General features: G+C 39.2%; 2 protein-coding genes across 2 annotated transcripts in view; one reads left to right on the forward strand and one right to left on the reverse strand.

The window, feature by feature from the left end:
* The window catches only part of LOC134746203 (active breakpoint cluster region-related protein), a 62,664-nt gene extending 43,973 nt beyond the window's left edge, over positions 1 to 18,691 (forward strand). Inside the window, exons 11-21 of the mRNA XM_063680529.1 lie at positions 4,233 to 4,352; positions 4,443 to 4,565; positions 5,022 to 5,216; positions 6,680 to 6,889; positions 7,416 to 7,611; positions 7,863 to 8,056; positions 9,354 to 9,526; positions 11,940 to 12,079; positions 12,918 to 13,063; positions 13,744 to 13,868; positions 14,516 to 18,691. Coding sequence (XP_063536599.1) covers positions 4,233 to 4,352; positions 4,443 to 4,565; positions 5,022 to 5,216; positions 6,680 to 6,889; positions 7,416 to 7,611; positions 7,863 to 8,056; positions 9,354 to 9,526; positions 11,940 to 12,079; positions 12,918 to 13,063; positions 13,744 to 13,868; positions 14,516 to 14,771 — 1,878 coding nt within the window. The 3' untranslated portion in view covers positions 14,772 to 18,691. The remainder of the gene's footprint in view (positions 1 to 4,232; positions 4,353 to 4,442; positions 4,566 to 5,021; positions 5,217 to 6,679; positions 6,890 to 7,415; positions 7,612 to 7,862; positions 8,057 to 9,353; positions 9,527 to 11,939; positions 12,080 to 12,917; positions 13,064 to 13,743; positions 13,869 to 14,515) is intronic.
* A 595-nt stretch (positions 18,692 to 19,286) lies between these two features.
* LOC134746194 (cysteine-rich with EGF-like domain protein 2) lies at positions 19,287 to 20,602 on the reverse strand. The gene has a single exon (XM_063680521.1). The coding sequence runs from the start codon at positions 20,464 to 20,466 to the stop codon at positions 19,348 to 19,350; it is 1,119 nt and encodes a 372-aa protein (XP_063536591.1). The 5' UTR covers positions 20,467 to 20,602; the 3' UTR covers positions 19,287 to 19,347.
* Between the last annotated feature and the right edge of the window lie 820 nt (positions 20,603 to 21,422).

Here is a 21,422-nt window from a genome sequence, read left to right on the forward strand (position 1 = left end):
ATTTAAAAACAACGCAACAAAAAAAAACAAACAAAAAACTTTATAGGGCTGTATCTCCTAAACCATCGTAGCGCAAAAATAATCAAATTTTCGTTCCCCTTTATGGAACCCCAAACTAATATACAAAAAACACAATGAAAAAAAAAACCAAAAAAAAATCTTTATAGGGCTACATCTACTAAATCGTGCATCGTAGCGCAAAAATAATCAATTTTTCGTTCCCCTTTAAGGAACCCTTAATTAATACTAAAAAAAAAACAGGAAAAGATCTTTATAGAGCTATATCTCCTAAACCGTGCGTGGTAGCGCAAAAATAACAAAATTTTCGTTCCCCTATACGGAACCCCAAAGTAATATACAAAAAACACAATGAAAAAAAAACAACAAAAAAATCTTTATAGGGCTGCATCTCCTAAACCGTGCATCGTAGCGCAAATATAATAAAAAAAAACCCTTTAAGAAACCCGTAATTAATACTTAAAAAAAAAACAAAAAAAACCAGGAAAAAAAAACTTTATAGAGCTGTATCTCCTAAACCATGCGTCGTAGCGCAAAAATAATAAAATTTTTGTTCCCCTTTATGCAACCCATAATTTATATTTAAAAAAAACGCAAAATTTAAAAAAAAAAATTATAGGGCTGTATCTCTTAAACCATGCGTCGTAGCGCAAAAATAATTAAAAAAACCCCTTTAAGAAACCCGTAATTAATACTTAAAAAAAAAAACAAAAAAAAACCAGGAAAAAAACTTTATAGAGCTGTATCTCCTAAACCGTGCGTGGTACAGCAAAAACAATAAAATTTTCGTTCCCCTTTATGCAACCCATAATTTATATTTAAAAAAACGCAAAAACAACAAAAAAATCTTTATAGGGCTGCATCTCCTAAACCGTGCATCGTAGCACAAAAATAATCAAATTTTCGTTCCCCTTAAGAAACCCTTAATTGAAACTTTAAAAAAAACCAGGAAAAAAACTTTATAGAGCTATTATAGCTATATATATAGATATAATATCTCCTAAACCGTGCGTGGTGGCGCAAAAATAATACAAGTTTCGTTCCCCTTTATGCAACCCATAATTTATATTTAAAAAAAAAAACGCAAAAAAAATCATTATAGGGCTGTATCTCTTAAACCATGAGTCGTAGCGCAAAAATAATAAAAATTTCGTTCCCCTTTATGAAGCCCCAAAGTAATATACTAAAAACACAATGAAAAAAAAGAAAAAAAATAACAAAAAAACTTTATAGGGCTGTATCTCCTACACCGTGCATCGTAGCGCAAAAAAAAAACCCTTTAAGAAACCCCTAATTAAGATTGAAAAACGCAAAAAAGAAAAAGAGGGAAAAAATCATTTTAGGGCTGTATCTCCTAAACCGTGCGTGGTACCGCAAAAACAATAAAATTTTCGTTCTTCTTTATGCAACCCATAATTTATATTAAAAAAAAAACGCAAAATTTTAAAAAAAATCTTTATAGGGCTGTATCTCCTAAACCATGCGTCGTAGCGCAAAAATAATAAAATTTTTGTTCCCCTTTATGCAACCCATAATTTATATTTTAAAAAAACGCAAAATTTAAAAAAAAACATTATAGGGCTGTATCTCTTAAACCATGCGTTGTAGCGCAAAAATAATTAAAAAAACCCCTTTAAGAAACCCGTAATTAATACTTAAAAAAAAAACAAAAAATAACCAGGAAAAAAAACTTTATAGAGCTGTATCTCCTAAACCGTGCGTGGTACCGCAAAAACAATAAAATTTTCGTTCCCCTTTATGCAACCCATAATTTATATTTAAAAAAACGCAAAATTTAAAAAAAAAATCTATAGGGCTGTATCTCCTAAACCATGCCTTGTAGCGCAAAAATAATAAAATTTTCGTTCCCCTTTATGCAACCCATAATTTATATTTAAAAAAAACGCAAAATTTAATAAAAAAATCATTATAGGGCTGTATCTCTTAAACAATGCGTCGTAGCGCAAAAATAATTAAAAAAAACCCCTTTAAGAAACCCGTAATTAATACTTTAAAAAAAAAACAAAAAAAAAACCAGGAAAAAAAACTTTATAGAGCTGTATCTCCTAAACCGTGCGTGGTACCGCAAAAACAATAAAATTTTCGTTCCCCTTTATGCAACCCATAATTTATATTTAAAAAAACGCAAAATTTTAAAAAAAATCTTTATAGGGCTGTATCTCCTAAACCATGCGTTGTAGCGCAAAAATAATAAAATTTTCGTTCCCCTTTATGAAGCCCCAAAATAATATACAAAAACACAAGAAAAAAAAAGAAAAAAATAATAACAAAAAAACTTTATAGGGCTGTATCTCCTAAACCGTGCATCGTAGCTCAAAAATAATCAAATTTTCGTTCCCCTTAAGAAGCCCTTAATTAAGATTTAAAAACCTAAAAAAGAAAAAGAAAAAAATTTATATAGGGCTGTATCTCCTAAACCGTGCGTCGTAGCGCAAAAATAATCAACTTTTCGGTCCCCTTTATATAACCATTAATTTATACACAAAAAAACGCAAAAAAAAGAGATTTTTTTTTATAGGGCTTGATCTCCTAAACCATGCGTCGTAGGGCAAAAATAATTAAATTTTCGTTCCCCTTTATAAAACCCCAAAGTAATATACAAAAAACACAATGTAAAAAAGAAAAAAAAACAATAAAAAAAACTTTATAGGGCTGTATCTCCTAAACCGTGCGTCGTAGCGCAAAAATAATCAAATTTTCTTTCCTCTTTATTCAACCCTTAATTTATATTTAAAAAAAAAACGCTTTCACTAAACTGCTGTAACTCGGAAACTTAGAATCCACAAAGGGGACTACTAAATTATGACACATATTAAAGCCTATATGTATATACTATCAGTAATATATGATCATTGTCAAGAGGGCGCTGTTCATTCTCATGTATAGGGTGACAGTTCAGTATAGTATGAAAAAATATTGTATTTAATGAACATCATCATCATTGTAATTAATGTTGCTTGCCACGCTTAAACATAACAAAAATCGCAATAAATTGCGTCTTAAAATAAACTTAAAAAGTCTACTAAAAATCGAAACAAAAGTATTTTTTAAGTCGCTGATGTGACATTCTCAATCAAAAGGTAGGTACCACTTTGTCGTTTACCATAAAGACGAAATTTGATTATATCTTTATACAAATAACCTGTCAGAGAAATTGGTACCTTTTGATTATGAACGTCACAAATGTTGGTCAGTATGAGGAGTGCAGCCTACAGTTTATTTTTAATTATATTTATATACCTACTACGGTAAGATTGATAAGACAATGTAATTATGCCTCCGAATGAAATAAATACACTGTATCGCAAAACTAAGTGGCGAGACAGCTCATAATGCCATCTCTTTCACTCTTGGTTGGTCTTAACAAGGGTAAAGGAGATAGTATTAAGATCTCAGTCGCCAGCTGATATTGCGGCAAGTATAATAAGCACCCCACCCGCGTAGGTACCCTTCCCCGCGCACGCCCTTCTTGCTCAATTGAGTTTTATTTTGCCAGATAGTAAAAAACCGTGGATCAAAATGACCCAAATTATGAATGATGTCTCAATGTGGTATTATAATATTGTAGACGTAAACTTAATAATATGAATTTTTTTTGTGGCAGATACAGGGTGTTAATTAGAAAAAAATTTTTTTTAAATAAAAGCGGTGGATGAATTTGACACAGATTTGTTTGAATAACATATAACAATGTTCTGTAAAGTACAACACTTCACTTATCGACTCTAATATTTTTTTAGGCGTTTTAGGATCAATATTAGGTATTTATTAAATGCCATTATAGCCGTGGATGAAAATGACACAAAATGCGTGTGTACGTCGGAAGCCACTTTGCCTTTACAGGGAAACAAAGAATTTCGTCTCTAATATTTTTTTTACAGAATGCTGATTGAAAAAAGAAATACCTAAATTTCTACCTAAGCAAATACCTAGGATGACACAAAATATTATTTTTAGGTTTAGTATATGGTCTGGAAACTATATATAAAAAATAAGCAACATTAATATTCTTATAACCTCAGAAGTTATTGGTACAGGTCTAAGAGTCACCGCAGTAATCATGTATGCTAAACAAACGAGCGCTGGGGCTCGAAGAGTTCTCCACCACTCGGTGATAATTTCTCATGCTTGTTGTAGATGGAATAAGGACTGTACCGATTACAGAGTTTGCTAATCGCGAATACTTGTTACAGGATCTCATAAAATACACCCCTGCAAGCCATCCTGACCATGCGATGCTCACCGACGCACTCAACATGACACAACATTTCCTCGACGAATTTAATATTATACAAACTAAATCTATGTTCCCTGTAAGTATTTCAAATAAATATTACACCTGTATTATATGAACAGTAAATCCAATAGAATGGGCTTATTAATGTATGTTTTTCCTTTTTTAGAACGCAGACCGCGCCCAAAGAAGACTCGTCAAGAATTCATTTATTGTAGAACTTTCGGATGGACATAGAAAATTGAGGCATTTATTCCTTTTCAATGATGTCATAGCTTGTGCCAAATACAAGGTAACTGAATTATAAAGGAGTAAATAATTTACATTAAATTTTGTTATTTTCCATACGTCTAAAAAGTTGCAGGGAATCTGTTATTGGTATTTTTTATTCCGAATTCAGGCGTTTGTATCATGTATTTTACAATTTTCACCTTGAACCCATCTGCGCCTAACGAGCACAGGATAAGTATAAAAATATTCTGCGTTTTAGGTTTTTAAATGACCTGCCTTGGTCATTCGGCTAAAGTGATAGTTGGTGATAGTAAATATATAGATTCAATAGATACGTAACGCCATTGATTCAGCTAAGATCTATTGTGTTTAAGGTACTTATTAAATTATTGGCGAAAGCTATACTTTCGCCGATACCCGATGTATCTAGTAGCAAGTGGATGGTAAATCGATCCACCAAGATTGTTTTATTTGTTGACTTTCCTACATTCTAAAACCCAGTTTTAATTTTGTATAGGCTTCAGGGCGCGATAAGTTCACGTTCGAGTTGAAGTGGTTTATCCAACTACCGGACATCGTGGTGATAGAGGAGGAGATCGGAACGGCGGACGCGCGGGAAACCTCGCCCGCCAACATCGTGGCCCTCAAGTCGCAGGCGTCCACCGTGCGCGACCAGATACTGGCCGAAGAACGAGCCGCGCAGGATGACAAGGTAACATGATAAGTTCACGTTCGAGTTAAAGTGGTTTATCCAACTACCGGACATCGTGGTGATAGAGGAGGAGATCGGAACGGCGGACGCGCGGGAAACCTCGCCCGCCAACATCGTGGCCCTCAAGTCGCAGGCGTCCACCGTGCGCGACCAGATACTGGCCGAAGAACGAGCCGCGCAGGATGACAAGGTAACATGATAAGTTCACGTTCGAGTTAAAGTGGTTTATCCAACTACCGGACATCGTGGTGATAGAGGAGGAGATCGGAACGGCGGACGCGCGGGAAACCTCGCCCGCCAACATCGTGGCCCTCAAGTCGCAGGCGTCCACCGTGCGCGACCAGATACTGGCCGAAGAACGAGCCGCGCAGGATGACAAGGTAACATGATAAGTTCACGTTCGAGTTAAAGTGGTTTATCCAACTACCGGACATCGTGGTGATAGAGGAGGAGATCGGAACGGCGGACGCGCGGGAAACCTCGCCCGCCAACATCGTGGCCCTCAAGTCGCAGGCGTCCACCGTGCGCGACCAGATACTGGCCGAAGAACGAGCCGCGCAGGATGACAAGGTAACATGATAAGTTCACGTTCGAGTTAAAGTGGTTTATCCAACTACCGGACATCGTGGTGATAGAGGAGGAGATCGGAACGGCGGACGCGCGGGAAACCTCGCCCGCCAACATCGTGGCCCTCAAGTCGCAGGCGTCCACCGTGCGCGACCAGATACTGGCCGAAGAACGAGCCGCGCAGGATGACAAGGTAACATGATAAGTTCACGTTCGAGTTAAAGTGGTTTATCCAACTACCGGACATCGTGGTGATAGAGGAGGAGATCGGAACGGCGGACGCGCGGGAAACCTCGCCCGCCAACATCGTGGCCCTCAAGTCGCAGGCGTCCACCGTGCGCGACCAGATACTGGCCGAAGAACGAGCCGCGCAGGATGACAAGGTAACATGATAAGTTCACGTTCGAGTTAAAGTGGTTTATCCAACTACCGGACATCGTGGTGATAGAGGAGGAGATCGAGGCTGTTGCCTGCTAACATCTTGGCCCTCAAGTCGCTAGCGGTTACAGTGCGCGACCAGATACTGACTAAAGAACGAGCGACGCAGGGTGAGAGGTAAAACAATCTAACCTGTAAGACCTTGATCTCTACGACTCCCGGTTTTGTCATATTCAGTTTTTCGATTACTTTTATCAAGTTTTTCTTTAAAATCTCCGTCATCCGAATATGCGTTTGAGTCGGCCGATCGTTTTTGCCTGGTATTGCTTTGCCCCCGTTCATCCACAGGTACACTTGGTGGCTATCATACTAGATTGCTAGCTCACCTGTCGGGATGCATGTGAGTGAAGCGAATTTATTTTGAAAATTAAGGCTTAGTCTGGCTCACACCAAAGTTGGAAATGTCTATCTTGATCTCATTTGTCTATATATCAATTACATATTTTTCTCTCTTACAGAAAATCAGACTAGGCAGTCGCGGCACGGCAGAAAAGCAGCGCAAGAAGCTTGCAGAGCTAGAAGGGCAGCTAGTACTCGCATCGCCCAACCTGGTGCTGCGAATAGGAGCGCGCGCACCCGGCGCGTCCGCGCTGCAACGGCACCACATCTTCTTCTTGAGTTCTGAGTATGAACGCACGCAGTGGATCGACTCTATACATGCACTACAGGTACCTTATTTATTTATTTTATATACGACTGTAATTACTCAGTCCGCCTGTTGAGTCATAAGGTTGAGACTCATATGTAGGTGCTTCGTGTGGGAGCGAGCGCGTGCAACGGCACCACATATGCTTCCTCAGGGATCTGACACAACTCTTCCAAGATTCGATCCACTGCGTACGCGCACCATTCACTTCCGTGTATGACGCGCGTACACAGTGGATCGACTCTACATACAGGTACATTATACATACGACTGTAATGACTGAGCCGTAAGGTTGAGATACGCACGATACGACAGGTCTGTTGGCGTCGCCCAATCAGGTGTTACGTGAGTGCGTCCGCACCGGCAATCTCTGCGCTTTGAAACTGAGTCGTAATTTCGAGATTCCGATGTTCTCGGATGCCTCCGAGACACTATTCACACTGAGCTTATTTACCTATTTATTCCGAGCACTATTCGGATGCTTTTTGAGAGCAGCGCAGTATGGAGTGAGTTTCGTTCAGTCGTAATAATGAGGAGTCGTGTTACAGGCATCATCGGCGCCACCAGGCGGCTCAGCCGCTGTATCGATGCTGGAGCTCCAGGCGTGGGTGACGGCGTGCCGCAGCTACCTGCAGACGGACATGGGCTCGTACCTGCTGCGCAGCGGCCGCGACGACTCGCTGCTGCTGGGCGACCTGCAGCTGCACATCACCGGCATGACCGCGCCGCTCGACTCCTCCGCCGGTGAGACTGTTACATTACTTATATATATTCATATTGTGGTGCAGCAAAGAGGTACGAGAGTATCTCTGTGGTGTACGTTCCTACTACACCCGGCCGCTGGTAAACCATACGTTCTTGGAACTAATTTAGGGCATAGTGTGGGTTGTTAGAGGTCGCACGCACCTTTAATTTTTTTTTATACTTTCCTCATTTTGCCGTGTTTTGCGATTTTGATGCGGGTACAAAACACTAAACATATGAATTCGTTTCAGACTACTACATAGTGGTGGAGGTAGATTCGTACGGGCACTACTTCCGCAAGGCGAAGTCGAAGCTGGTCTGCCGGACGGCGCAGCCGCGGTGGAACGAGACCTTCACGCTGGAGCTGGAGGGCTCGCAGAACCTGCGCCTGCTGCTGTACGAGGACGCGGCGCGGCCCGTGCTGCGCGGGAAGTGCACTGTCAAGGTGTGTCCACTTTGAAGATATAGCTAATTATGCAACAAGGCGAGCGAGTGTATAAAGGAATACGAGTCGGAAATCATCTTTACGCACGTGTATCATGCAATGTTTTACAGTACATATGGCCCTTTAAACTTTGGACATATGCACGAATAGTGCTATTTTCCGCACTAGTGCGAGAAAGTAGCACCATATGTACTGTAAAAAAAATTGAAAACAAAAAGCACTACTGCGGAAAAGTAGTACTTTCCGCATGATATGGCTCTGTAGGAAATCATTTCGAGCACATGCATTGTAATAGTTATTTACGACGAAATCCGAAACGAGTGGCGATAAATTAAAACACGACCGCAGGGAGTGTTTTAAATCGACACGAGTTGCGAATTACCTTTTCGCACGTGTATCGTACAACGTTTTACAGTACATATGGCCCTTTAAACTTTCGACATATGCACGAAAAGTGCTCATTCCCGAACTAGTGCGAAAAAGTAGCACCATATGTACTGTAAAACGTTTTACAGTACATATGGCCCTTTAAACTTTCGACATATGCACGAATGTGTGCTATGTGCTATTTGACGCACTAGTGCGAGAAAGTAGCACCATATGTACTGTAAAAGCATATTATATTTTACCATATGGTGATGTGCTATATTGCAATTACAGTATACCTACTTATATTTTCGGAATCAGTTTGTATCAATTATTTGGAAATAGGTTTAATTTGTTTACAACGCTGCATGGTTTACTTTCCGGAGAGTTCAAATATAGGAGGGCCTCGTTTCTTTGACAAATAATTTCACAAAATGGTCAGAAAAATGGTGCCGAAACATCTCGCGCGCGGGGGACCACAAATAAACAGTAAAACAATAAAATGTTGAAGTGATATTTGTAGGACGATAGTATATATATAATATAAATTGGAGGACAATATTGATCAATTTACGATGCAGGAATTATCTGATAGATTAAAGGCTGGCGTCCACTAGACTCGCCGAGGCGAATCGAATCGAATCGCAATAATTCGCCTTCTATACATTTACTATGAACGGTAAGTTCGATTCGACGCGCCGCGGCTCTTCGTCAATAGACGCAGTTTCATAGTAAATGTATAGAAGGCGAACTATTGCGATCCGCCTCGACGAGCCTAGTGGACGCCAGCCTTAAAAGAGATGCGTTCGGCCGAGAGCCACCCGGGGAACGGTCCATATGTGCGTCGCCGTCGCCGTCGCTCAGGTATCATGTATTGTATTGAATGAAGTTGAGATGTTGGTGCATGTTGGTTGGTTGGTTGGTTGGGCAGCTGTCGCGGTCCTGGGCGGCGGAGGCGGAGGCGGAGGCGGCGCGCACGGTGGCGCTGGGCGGCGGCGCGCTGCCGCTGCGCATGCGCCTGCCGCCGCCCGAGCCCAACGCGCGCCGGGTGCCCAGCGCCAAGCCCGGCACGCTCTTCGGCGCCAAGATCACCAGCGTCGCCAAGTACGTATAATATCACCACTATTAGGGATCATCCATTCATTACGTCACACTCACACGTTTAGGGGGAGGGAGGGGTCAAGAAAATGTGACATGTTGTGACAAGGGGGAGGGGAAGTCACAAACTTTGTGACGTCCCTTTAACTTCATCAGTAACCTTTTTTTTATTCGTCGTAAACTTATATTAAACGAGTTTTTGAAACGATAATCGTTTTTATTCCTTTTGATTTTCTTTCGTATATTAATTTCGTATATTTCTTGAAAAAATATTAATAATACCTAATTCGAATTACCGATTTCGTTGAAAACAAGATTGCCAAAAATGTGACGTCACGCCAGGGAGGGAGGGGTTTTCCTAATGTGACCAAGTGTGACAAGGAGGGGGGAGGGACCTAGAAATTCGTGTGACGTAACTAATGAATGACCCCTTATCACGGGCTTAACAATATTAAGGGCCAGTTGCACCGACCACAGTTAACAAACTGATCGACGTCCCACAGCAGGGATCTATGAAACTTCCCATACAATAAAATTTAACGAACGCTTTAATGGCGACAGACAGTTTGCTGCAATAATGAATGACGAATGAACATCACGCGGATCACTAAAATATATGAAAAATCTTGTTCTAAATATATAAAAAGGCCCCGACACGGTTCCTCGTTTTAAACGCGACGGCTCGTTGTGTCCGTGGCCTTATGGCTTTATCTTTACCTCGTGTACTACTAGCCCCGATGTAAATTAGTTCGTCTAGTTCCACACAACAATTTTGTTTATTCTAATAAATTTTACACATGAAGAGAAAATGACCCAGTAATGGGAACCGTAATAGTAATGTTTAATCTAGTTTATTTTGATCGTATAATAAAATTGCATGAGACTCTTATTGTTAAAAGAATGTACTTTTCAAAAACGTTCTCCAAATCATATTGTCCTCTCCTATAGCACTGCTGCATGCACGGACTCGAAACAAAATTGTCAGTACATTGGTAGAGCTGTGTTGCTTTCCCTAGTAATAGCCCTTTTCACATCTGTCATATTCCTACCCGTCAAATAAAATATATTTTATTTTTATTTTTTTTCTTTTAGTACAAACGGTATTTCTTGTATTTGGATTTAGTTATTGGAGAATATTACCATATAAAATTAAACTACATTAGCATTAGCATTAAATGTTAAGTGATTTTTAAACTTAAACATTATTTTTGTACAAACGCTAGAACCTCAAAAAATGGTCTGACTAGACGTAAACATAACTATGAATCGGCGTATACTTACTTTCTGTTGCCGGCGAATGGTTCCGTTGTCCGTATTTTCGGCATAAACTCTACAGCAAACTTATTCTTAGCTACCTACTTAACTCTTTTCTTGCCGTTGTCGCTGTGAATAGGATTAATTTCTACAGATCTACAGAGAGAAAAAAAAAACGCGAAAATAATTGCTTCAACTGTTGCAAGTTTTAAGTATCTACGTAATCTACGTCAAACGGACTGAGAAAAACGCATTTAACTGATTTGCAAGACCAAAGTGATCCCACAAGTGTTCCGTGAACAAAGTTTTGTACGGAACACTAACAAGAACATGCATTTTACATCAACAATTACTATTTAAAACAAGGGCCTGACACTTTTTGATAGAGAAAGATAGTCTTATTACAATTCCTATAAGAGGAAAGAGAAAATAGTGCCATGCTTTGTCCTTATCACCGACCGGGTGGCATCATAGGTAGGAGGCGATGGCCAAATACCGAAATTTATAAGAGTGAAAGAGAAAAAATCCCATGCTGCCCAAATTGTATATGAATATTCTTTCTCTTACCCCCGGTCGCTCGGTGGCGCGTCTATATTAACTACTTGTATATACTATGTCTTTGATTTAAAAGAAAAGGGTGGATTGATTATGACATCACAGAATACATTTCCACACGGATTAATTCACTACGTGACCAAATCGTAAGACAATTGTAATTTAAATTTCACCTCAGCAGCTCGAACAAGCCTACTTTCGTCACTCCCTGGAATGAGGAAAGTGCGACTTTCCTCACTTCAGGGAGTAAAACAAAGAAGCTTTTTAATTTAGTGAAGGCCATGAACTGCCACTTCATTTTTGTTTCTCTGTATTATTCTGTGTAATTCAAAATACATTTAAACCTTTAATACGTTCTCACTACTGAGGTGAAAAATTATATGTGCAACACGAGAGCAAAGTTATTTTACATCTCGTGTTTTTGAGTCCCTCGCTACGCTCAAGATTCTAACTTAGAATAACTCGCTTCGCTCGTGATTCAATTATAGAGTCTCGCTTTCACGGGACTCAAAATAAACACTCGCAAGAAAAACCAACTTTCCTCTTGTTGCACAAATAAATATTACATTATTTTTGTATTAAGTACGAATTTGTAATGTCCTTTGTCTAGACGTGAGAAGCGCAACATCCCGTTCATCATCAGCGCGTGCGTGCGCGAGGCGGAGCGGCGCGGCCTCCTGGAGGTGGGCGTGTACCGCGTGTCCGGCAGCGCCTCCGACCTTGCGCGCCTGCGCAAGAGCTTCGAGACCAGTCAGTACCTTATTCATTCTAACCACTATAATCAGACAGCAAACGCAATCAAACATGGTACAAAAGGCGGCCACTTTTCAAATTCCTTACGTGTACAGAATGTGTATTACAGGTTCTATTGTAAACTCTGACCACGCTTACTTTGCACAAACTTGGCATTATGAATGCATACATACCCCTATAAGCTCCATACTCGTGGTCCGACTCTAGCCCTCCCTTTCAGTAATGTAAATGTGTTAGTATTTTTATTATTCAGAGCCCACTGTATACCACTACTGGGCAAAGGCCTCCCGCCGCTTTTTCCACTCGTGTCTGTTGAATGCTCTGCATATCTGGCCAGCTTCTCAAAAAAGAGTCCAAGTTATCCCGCCATCGCCAACGAGGTCTGCCGGGTCCCCGGTTAGACTCGTGGGGCTCCCACTCCTTGGTTAACTTGTGCTAAATAACTCCGTGGTTAAATGTGTTATAGTCGACTAAAATATTGACTCAGTTTTTCTGCAACAGCACACTCAACGCACTTATGTTTAAGGCTACAGTACAGCTTATATTTCTCCTAAGCAAATAATGGATTTTTGTATAGTTGGTCAAGCAAATCTTGTCAGTAAATAAGAACAAAAAAACTACACTCATCTCATTCTTCTGGGCGCCAGCACCAATGCAAGACAAAGACAGTATGACTCTCTCCTTCTACGCCCGAATGAGACAAACTATTACCTATGTCTTACGAAAACGGTTTTATGACCCTCGTTGATGATTTTGACCATATCTCTTTTATTGCACAACGCTTTGCCTTAAACACATGTTTTCGCTTTATAATATTAATTAAATGAATTTGCAGACGCTTACGAGGCAGAACAACTGTTGAAGGAAGTTGACATCCACTCTGTGACCGGCGTGTTGAAGCTCTACCTACGAGAGCTTCCCGAAGCGCTGTTCACTGATGCGCTGTACCCAGATTTTTTGAAAGCTTGGAGCGCAACACAGGTGCGACTTTATTCCATCGAGATAATGTCCAGAATAGAATAACCACATGGAAAATTGAATCGCAAAAAATTGATACTTGTTGGAATTTAATGGGGTTGGCCGGTCGAAGTATTGAGCACATGGCGCCAGCATAGCTTGCCCTGTCAATCCCTAGAATTGTGTCAAATTTTTGTTTTTTTAATGGAATTTTATGGCCTTTTAACCTCCTGCCTACTCATATTTTTAATTTGAACTAAATAACGGCGCATATATAACGGCGGTCTATGTCCTTTGAGTAGGACAAACGTAGGCACAAGGTTAAGCCAAATCTCATAGAAAAATGGGCAAGCTATGATGGCGCCATCTATGCAAACCTTTGCCAACCCCGAATAAATATAATAAATATAAAAAAGAAAATAATATAAACTTTTATTGGCCTACCAACTATCACTTACATATCGGAGATGTTTCATACTCGTAACAAGTTATTGTGGTTGAAGGTTCTGCTGTACCTGGTTTTGAATTATGTTTGCAATTCAAAATAAAATACTAGTACAGTAGACATAGTCCAAAACTAAGATGCTATCTACTAGGGAACCGAACAACCATGACACACAAACTGTGACTTTCATAGTAGGGCAATAGTTGCGAACAATAGTCCAGAGGTCTATGATAGCATGTATATTGTTTATGTATTGCAGGGCGTAGGAACTTCAGTTGACTCCGGTCCGGCGCATACGCGGCGGCATGCGCTAATGAAATGTTTCGCGCAGCTGCCCGACCTCAACAAGAACTGCATCGATTTCCTGCTCAATCATTTTGTCAAGTGAGTGTCTATATCGATACCAAAGATAGATATAACTCCGTAATAGATAGATACAGTCTAAGAAAAAAACGTGCCTCGAAAATCACGAAAATTTTATTCTCGATCAGATGGCGCCACTACCTTTGGCCTACTCTCGTATAGGGGGCGTTAACGGTTTCGTTGTTATTTAACAATTTTAACGCATATCAGTTAAAGAAAATGGGTCAAAATCATATAAAAATAATTAATGCAAATAAAAAAAATCATATATCCATATTTAAATACATTTTATCGTATTTTATAAATTTTCATTTTTTGTTTTAAAGTGTGTCGATAGATGGCAGTGAATTTACTGTGGTTACAAAATTTACCATGACAGTACCGCTCTATCCTATTATATCCTCTTTGCCGATACGGAACATTCTTAAATTCCTCAACTCTCAGGGATCTAAATTTGCCAGCCGGAAACGGGCAATTTTGATTCTATTCGAATATGAAACGGAGGGGTAAATTTAGACAGGCTCATACCTCGCGGCGAGACAAAGCGGTCCATCCGAGCAGTCAGAGGCACGCGAGTGAACCGAAAGTAATATAAAATTCACATCGTTCCGTCCCGCGTCCGATAATACATAGTAATGCAACTCGGGCCGTGTCGCACGGTGTTTCAGAGTGAACCAGCACGAGGCGGACAACAAGATGTCGCTGCACAACCTGGCGACGGTGTTCGGGCCGACGCTGCTGCGGCCGGGCGGCTTGGCCGGGAACGCCAAGCTGCGCGCCGACCAGCTGGCGGCCGGCACCGTGGACGCCATGGCGCAGGCCGGCATCCTCTACTGCCTGCTGCAGCAGCGCCAGCTCGCCGCGCAGCTCTCCGCGCACACCCACTCCCACTCCCACTCCCACTCCCACCACCGCGCTAACTGACGTTCCCCGCCATACTGACCTATCCCTACAGAACCTAGTGATCCGGACCGCGCTAAGTTTTAATGCGAAGTGCCCCGTCAAGTGTGGCGCTCCTTTGGAATATGTATGTATATTGTTACTGAGTCTGTGCAAAGTTAGCGAGTCCGGAGTCTATTTATACTTTTTTGTTATTGTGGCATTTTACTCCTTAAGAAAGGTGGCTTTCACACGTTAGGAAAATGTTCGGTAATCTATACTCTACATTCATACTTAACCTTTAAAAATGTATGTTAGGCCTCATTTGTACGAGCGCTTTTTCGACGCGCGCTAATAAGCTTTGAATGTCACAAATGGATACATGTCTAATTATTCACACGATGGCGGTGGTGCTTTTTATCAAGCGTTGTTGGATTTTCGACTTAAGCGTTGGCCGTTAAATCAAATTTAGCGTGCGGGCGGATTCAAGCTCTTTTTTAACGCGCGTTGAAAAAGCGTTCGTGTGTGTGGCTTCTAAGTGGTAAGTGGTTTATGCAAGGGCCTGACACTCTTTGATAGAGAAAGATAGTCTTATTGCGATTCCGATAAGAGGAAAGAGAAAATAGTGCCATGCTTTGTCCTTATCACCGACCGGGTTTTTGTTCATGGTCGGGTTATGGCAGCATAGGTAGGAGGCTATGGCGAAATAGTCGAAATACCGAAATTTATAAGAGTGAAAGAGAAAAAGGATTATGCTGCCATACACCTGTCAATACATGAATATGTCTTTCTCTTACCCCTGGTCTTGGTTTCATGTCTATAAATACTATACTATGTCTATGGGTTTATGGGTTGTTGATGCTTTTGGGTTTTTTTATCCTCGGATGTTTTCTAGTTTCAAAGTCTTGAGAAATGACAGGGTGGCGCTCGATTTCTATGCGTAGTATTTGTATTGTTAATGCGTTATAGTTGGTTAAATTATTGACAGTGACCCCAAAAATGACGGTATTATACCACTATCGCGTACAAATAAAGCTTGACCTTGCGCGATTAAAATGTTAAATACACTTATATCGATAATCGGTACAAGAATTATGTGCTTTCGTTTCAAGTCAAACTTCTTTTTGCTTGTAATGCAATAAAAATAAAACATCCTTAATATAATAAAAAATTGACTCGTGTATGTCGTATTTAAAAGTCAATTGAAAAAATAGCTTTTACAAACATTTATTAGTATCTTTTGCACAACAGTGTTTAATTTAATTCGCATACCTACATCTAACATTGTATAAGGTAAGGTGGGGTAAGGTAAGACAAGACTATCACCGGGATAAGACTATCACTTGTATGGAATTATCATTGTAAAACTATTTTGCCTTACAACTTAAAAAAACATATGTCACACCTGAACGAAGATATTAGAGTTAAATTTGGACCATAGTTGGGAGCTTTCGGACTATAGTTGGGAGGTTTTATGGCACTGTTAGTCTTGCCCCGAGCAATATAAACTATGTTAGTCTTACCCACCTTACCTTACATACTTCTTTTTATAACTAACTTTGGCGTTTTGATGTGTGCGTGAGGGAAACGACTTCTGAAATGAACCTAGATATAAGTTCCACGTCCTTCCGCGCGAACGCTTGTCCTTTATTAAAATATTTCCTGTTAACGAATAGGCGTTAAGTTAGATAGTCAACTCGAATGAGCCAAAACATACACAAACGACGGTTACAATCATAAAGACATATATTGCCTTAGCGTTCGTGCAAATTAGGGGTAAGTGTAAACGTAAGATTTTTTCTAATGAAATTTTTTCAGAGTATTCTGTTTTTGGTCACAAAATGGTGGCCCAACAAAGTATTGTAGCATATTGTATTGGAGCCACCGGCTTCCGCTCACACAAGTTTTCTCTTTTTAATAACTATTGTTTAAGTGGACATAGGTAGATTTATATAAGGAAGGGTTGGATTGGATGATTGTTACAAATCTGTGTTAGTCATTCAGCGGGCTCACCGCACAAATGTGTGCTATTCTTGAAACTAAGTTACGTTTTGTACTTAGAACAGGACATACTAGAATGAGACAGTATTTTGATAATTCATTTGTCTATTATAAGTTATTTATTTTGTTTACATTTGGACTAAAACAGATACCGGCCAAAAAATCGCCAAGTTTATACAAGTTAGCCTGTAATTATGACCAGCAGACAAAAGTAAAATAATAACAATTACATTACAATTCGTGAACGACCTTTAGGCTCTCATATATACTTAATTTAAATACACTGCCAGATTTAAGTGCAATTACAGTTTATAAATAAGAATCCATTATTGGAATAAAGTGGAATTATTGGAATTTCTAACCAGTATTTGTAATTAATATATTCAAAAACAGATCATGTAAGTAAGGGTGGTATTACACGTGGCCAATTTCTTTGTTCAATGTGTATTTTGTCTCACGTTTTGCTTAATGAGAGAGTGAGACGCAATGACATTGGACAAAAATATTGGACAGATGGAATAGCACCCTAACAAGTGTTATGCGACATTCCATGAAATACAACAGACTGAGTGTAGAACTATTACACATTGACAGAAAATTTAGCTTATTAACAATTTTGAACTTTAAATACTGGGTCGAAAAGAAATTTAAGATTCAGTGAGTATTAGGAAGTGGGACCCAATTAATAATAATGATTGTAATAATTGATTAGCATATAAATTGGAGCAGACTGATATGAATAAATTGTTTACTTTTTTTCAACCTTCGACAAAACACCTTTGATCAAAGTAAGTTTTAGTTTTGTATGAGTGCAGCACAAGCAGGAGCTTTGTGAAAGACTAAATTATTTTAAAGTGATTTATTATTTAATTATGGATGGATCTGTCTGGGGTTAATAGTGCAGAAGACGAATGATTATTATTATTACAATATAGGGGACGATGTTTCGGTTGTCACGTAGCATTGTAATGCTAGTCGTCTTTATGAAATATGTTCAATTATTGTATTGTTGTCAGTACGGGGTTGCGGCTGCGGGCGGCTGCCTCGCTGCAGCAGCGCAACGCACTTGCACTAGGTGAGGTTCGCTCGCTAGCTTACACTTAATATTAGGTGTTTATTTCACAAGTAGACTAGTATGTACTTAAAAGTAAATATTATTACCAAAAATTTATAAAAGCTTAGAGGGAGGTTATATCAAATTTAAATTTCTGTTATATTTTTGTTTAATCCCATTGACATTTATGATTTATGTTGATATAATTAATATATTAGTAATTTAAGTGACCAAACTGTACCTTTTTTCTTTTTACAATCTTTATTTTCTTCACCAAAGACAATATAACTTGGGTTTCTGCCATGATTTCGTATTAAGGAATATTTAATAGAATTCCATCAAATTTTGCCAAAGTTTGCCAATTAATACATCAGCAATCTTGTTGAAAGACATTTTCTGCTTGGTTGAATGCTTAAAAGTATTGATATATGTAATCTAATGTTGTTTAAACATCTGTATTAACATTGCAATTCCTTAGAATTGATAGTTGAACTTTTACCTTCCACTGAACTATGCTTTGAGGAGGTCTTTGTGGAAGTTTTCTCAGTTACATTTGGCACAGCAATATTTTGACACTGTTTGAAATTACTATTAGTCATCATATAAGCATTTAGAAGGTAATTCTTTGTCAGACTGAGGGCAGTAAGTTCACAAGCTTACTGCTGCCAAATGAATTTTACTAACCAGTCTTGTACACAGTTGTATTATGAATGTTACCTTGTAGTCTGCTATTATTATTTCAATATAAGATTCTCTATTTAATAAGTTGTGCTAGTAATAATCCTGCTGTATTATAGGTATTTACACAACCAGGTTTACTCCCACACTGTTTTGAATTTTTGTATATATGACACTGAAATGTAGTAATGTAACATTTGCAATAAAATGTATTTTTATTACCACCTTTAAACTCTCTTTCATTTCATCTCTCTTAAACTCTTATACATACCGGGTAGGAACCCTTACATAATGAGTCATCTATTGCTTTCATAGGTGGACAGCTATGAACCCTGTAAGGGCACTGCAAATTACAATTCTTCATTTAACCACAGAATAAATAATAGTACTACCGTACAGAAAGGAACCATCCTACTATCTTCCTACAAAACCGAAGTTTGACAGCGGTTCAGGGTCGAATCATGCTGTAACCTTTCTAATATATGGCACTATCCCTTTCGCCAACCCTAATAATTGCTCGGAGCAATGTTGGATGTTGAATGGAGCTGAGTTTGCCCGAAGCGAGGTGTTTCGCACCCCTCATTCAACTAAGGTTGCTATTCCACCTCTCCAATGTGCATTGCGTCTCACTCTCTCTCTCTAAGCAAAATGTGAGATGCAAATACACATTGGATAGGTGGAATCCCACCCTAATTAACAATTAGATATGTGTGTCGAAATGGTAGTTACCCCTGGATTATAATTGGAACAGGTTTCCATAATTACATTGAAACCCTAGGGGCCGATGGATTATGAGTAAAACACAACATCTTTACATCAATTGATTTATTCAAACATGTGAAATTATCATAGTTTCATTCTACTTAAAATTAAACACAGCCACATTTACTAAACACTTTGTGAATTGGTTAAATACAGTTTAAAAAATAAATCCATTAAAGTTATTCTTGAAATGCCTTCAGAATAATAAATGTAAATCGCAATAACTATCACAACCAGAGAGGCTAGCAGCCTTGATTTTCTGTATGTAAAATATGTTATAATAAGAAGCCCACAGTACAGCGCTAACCTTTTAAGAGCATTTTGTAAAAGGTCACTTCTTTGTTGATCATCAACACATATGCCATCCCATAAGACACTATTGGATTCACAAGAAGTGCATTGAGAGGGGCCAGCATCTCCACATGTCTTGCATGAGTTATGGCACTTTTTACAACTGTAGGATCCTTCTTGGTTCACACAGAATTGGTTAGCCTTACAAGAGCTTGGGGTCAAGCACTCATTGATGTCTATACATGTTCCTAATTGCAACTCCCAGCCTTTCTTGCATGCAGTGCAAGCTGCCGGTCCATCCCCTGAGCAACCCGCACAAGCCTTATGACACTGTTGACAGGAATCTTCGCTTGCTTTGTAGTAATTTTTAGCACAATCATCACAAAAAGTACCTGCAAATTCCTTATCACAAATACATGTGCCATTGCCTTTCCGTGTGCCTTCTCCAGCACATTTTCCTCGACCACCACATATTTTATTCTTGTGTAATGGACATAGAGTGCATGATTCTCCAAAATGGTTTTCAGGGCAGCAGTGTTGAAGAGTTTCAATGCACAACCATGTGTATAGATCAACAGACTCCGGGTCCTCATGGAACCACCACTTTTCTAAAGGTTGCTCAGCTTCCTCTGCCAGAGCGTAGCACTGATCTTGATGTTTTTTCACTTCGGAGCAAAGACCTTCCTGTATTTCAACAAGCCTCATCTCACTCCGCGCGTACGACTTTAGCTTGGCTTCTTCCCAGGCAGCGTCCCCTCCTTCGTATTTCCCCCGAGATGTTTTTATAAGCCAGTGGCTGAAGGAATCAGTTAATATTCTACATTTTTGGCAATCATCGGCTCTACCAGCAGAATGTAAATCAATATCAGGCAAAGATATTTTTTTACAAACAATTTTATGAATGAAAAGCAACTGTAACAATAGTGATATAATTTTTACACCGAATACCTTCATATTTATCGGCTTTAACAGGACAACTTTAAAACTTTTCTGAACTAATTGTTTCAAAGTTTGTCTTATTTTACTTGTCTGAAAGTTAATCTCCGCTACTCCCCGGTATTTTTCACTTGACACTGACGTGTAATTTCAGGATTCGGTTTTCGGCACGGATTTAGATTTTAATAAACTGGTTGGAGTACACGGGCCAAAAAGTGTGTCCACATGAGAAGTCAAAGTGGGCGGTTGCATCTCTTTCTAATTAGGGTGACCATAAGTCATATGTATGTGGGATATTAGGATAAGTTGGAATGTATAGTTTGGCCAAGATCTTTTTTCATTCATGCATAGGAAGTCAGAGAGAATGGATATAGTTTTTTTCTCCTCTGTAAAACGCTTCACAAAACCTTACTTAATTTAGTCGTTATAAAAGCTGTTACTGATGACAGACAGACGGACAGCGGAGTCTTAGTGATAGGGTCCCGTTTTTAACCTTTGGGTACGGAACCCTAAAAATGGTCACGTTTTTTCCATTTGTAGTCTGCCTCTTTCGCACTCATGGTATGTTCATATACGTAATGGCTTCTCTTTTGCACACTTCAGCTATTCTTTAAGCGTCATCGTAGTTAATTGCACCATTTTTTTTTTATTTGCCGCCTTTGTGTACTGACTGAAATGTGTGTTCAACCTATATAGAATATTATGTATAAATGTGTCTGTAATATTTAAGGATTTTGGATTTAAATTTTGGCAATTATATAGCTCTCATTACGTGCACAAATAAATCATTTATCTATCTATCTATCAACCAAATAATTAAACATGCCGAAATAAAGATATACTTATTTAGGTAAACTTATTTTTACATTAAGTAAGTACGTAGGTAATAAGAACTCTGTAAGGCCGATTCACATCGTGCCGACATCATAGTCACCCTAATGAGTTTGACAAAGTTTTCTTGTATTTTTATCGTA

The sequence above is a fragment of the Cydia strobilella genome, chromosome 12 (assembly GCF_947568885.1).
Source record: "Cydia strobilella chromosome 12, ilCydStro3.1, whole genome shotgun sequence".
Lineage (NCBI taxonomy): Eukaryota > Metazoa > Arthropoda > Insecta > Lepidoptera > Tortricidae > Cydia > Cydia strobilella.

Coding starts and splice junctions, on each gene's coding strand:
- LOC134746194 (XM_063680521.1), bottom strand. CDS start 20,466: ATGAAGGTATTCGGTGTAAAAATTATATCACTATTGTTACAGTTGCTT.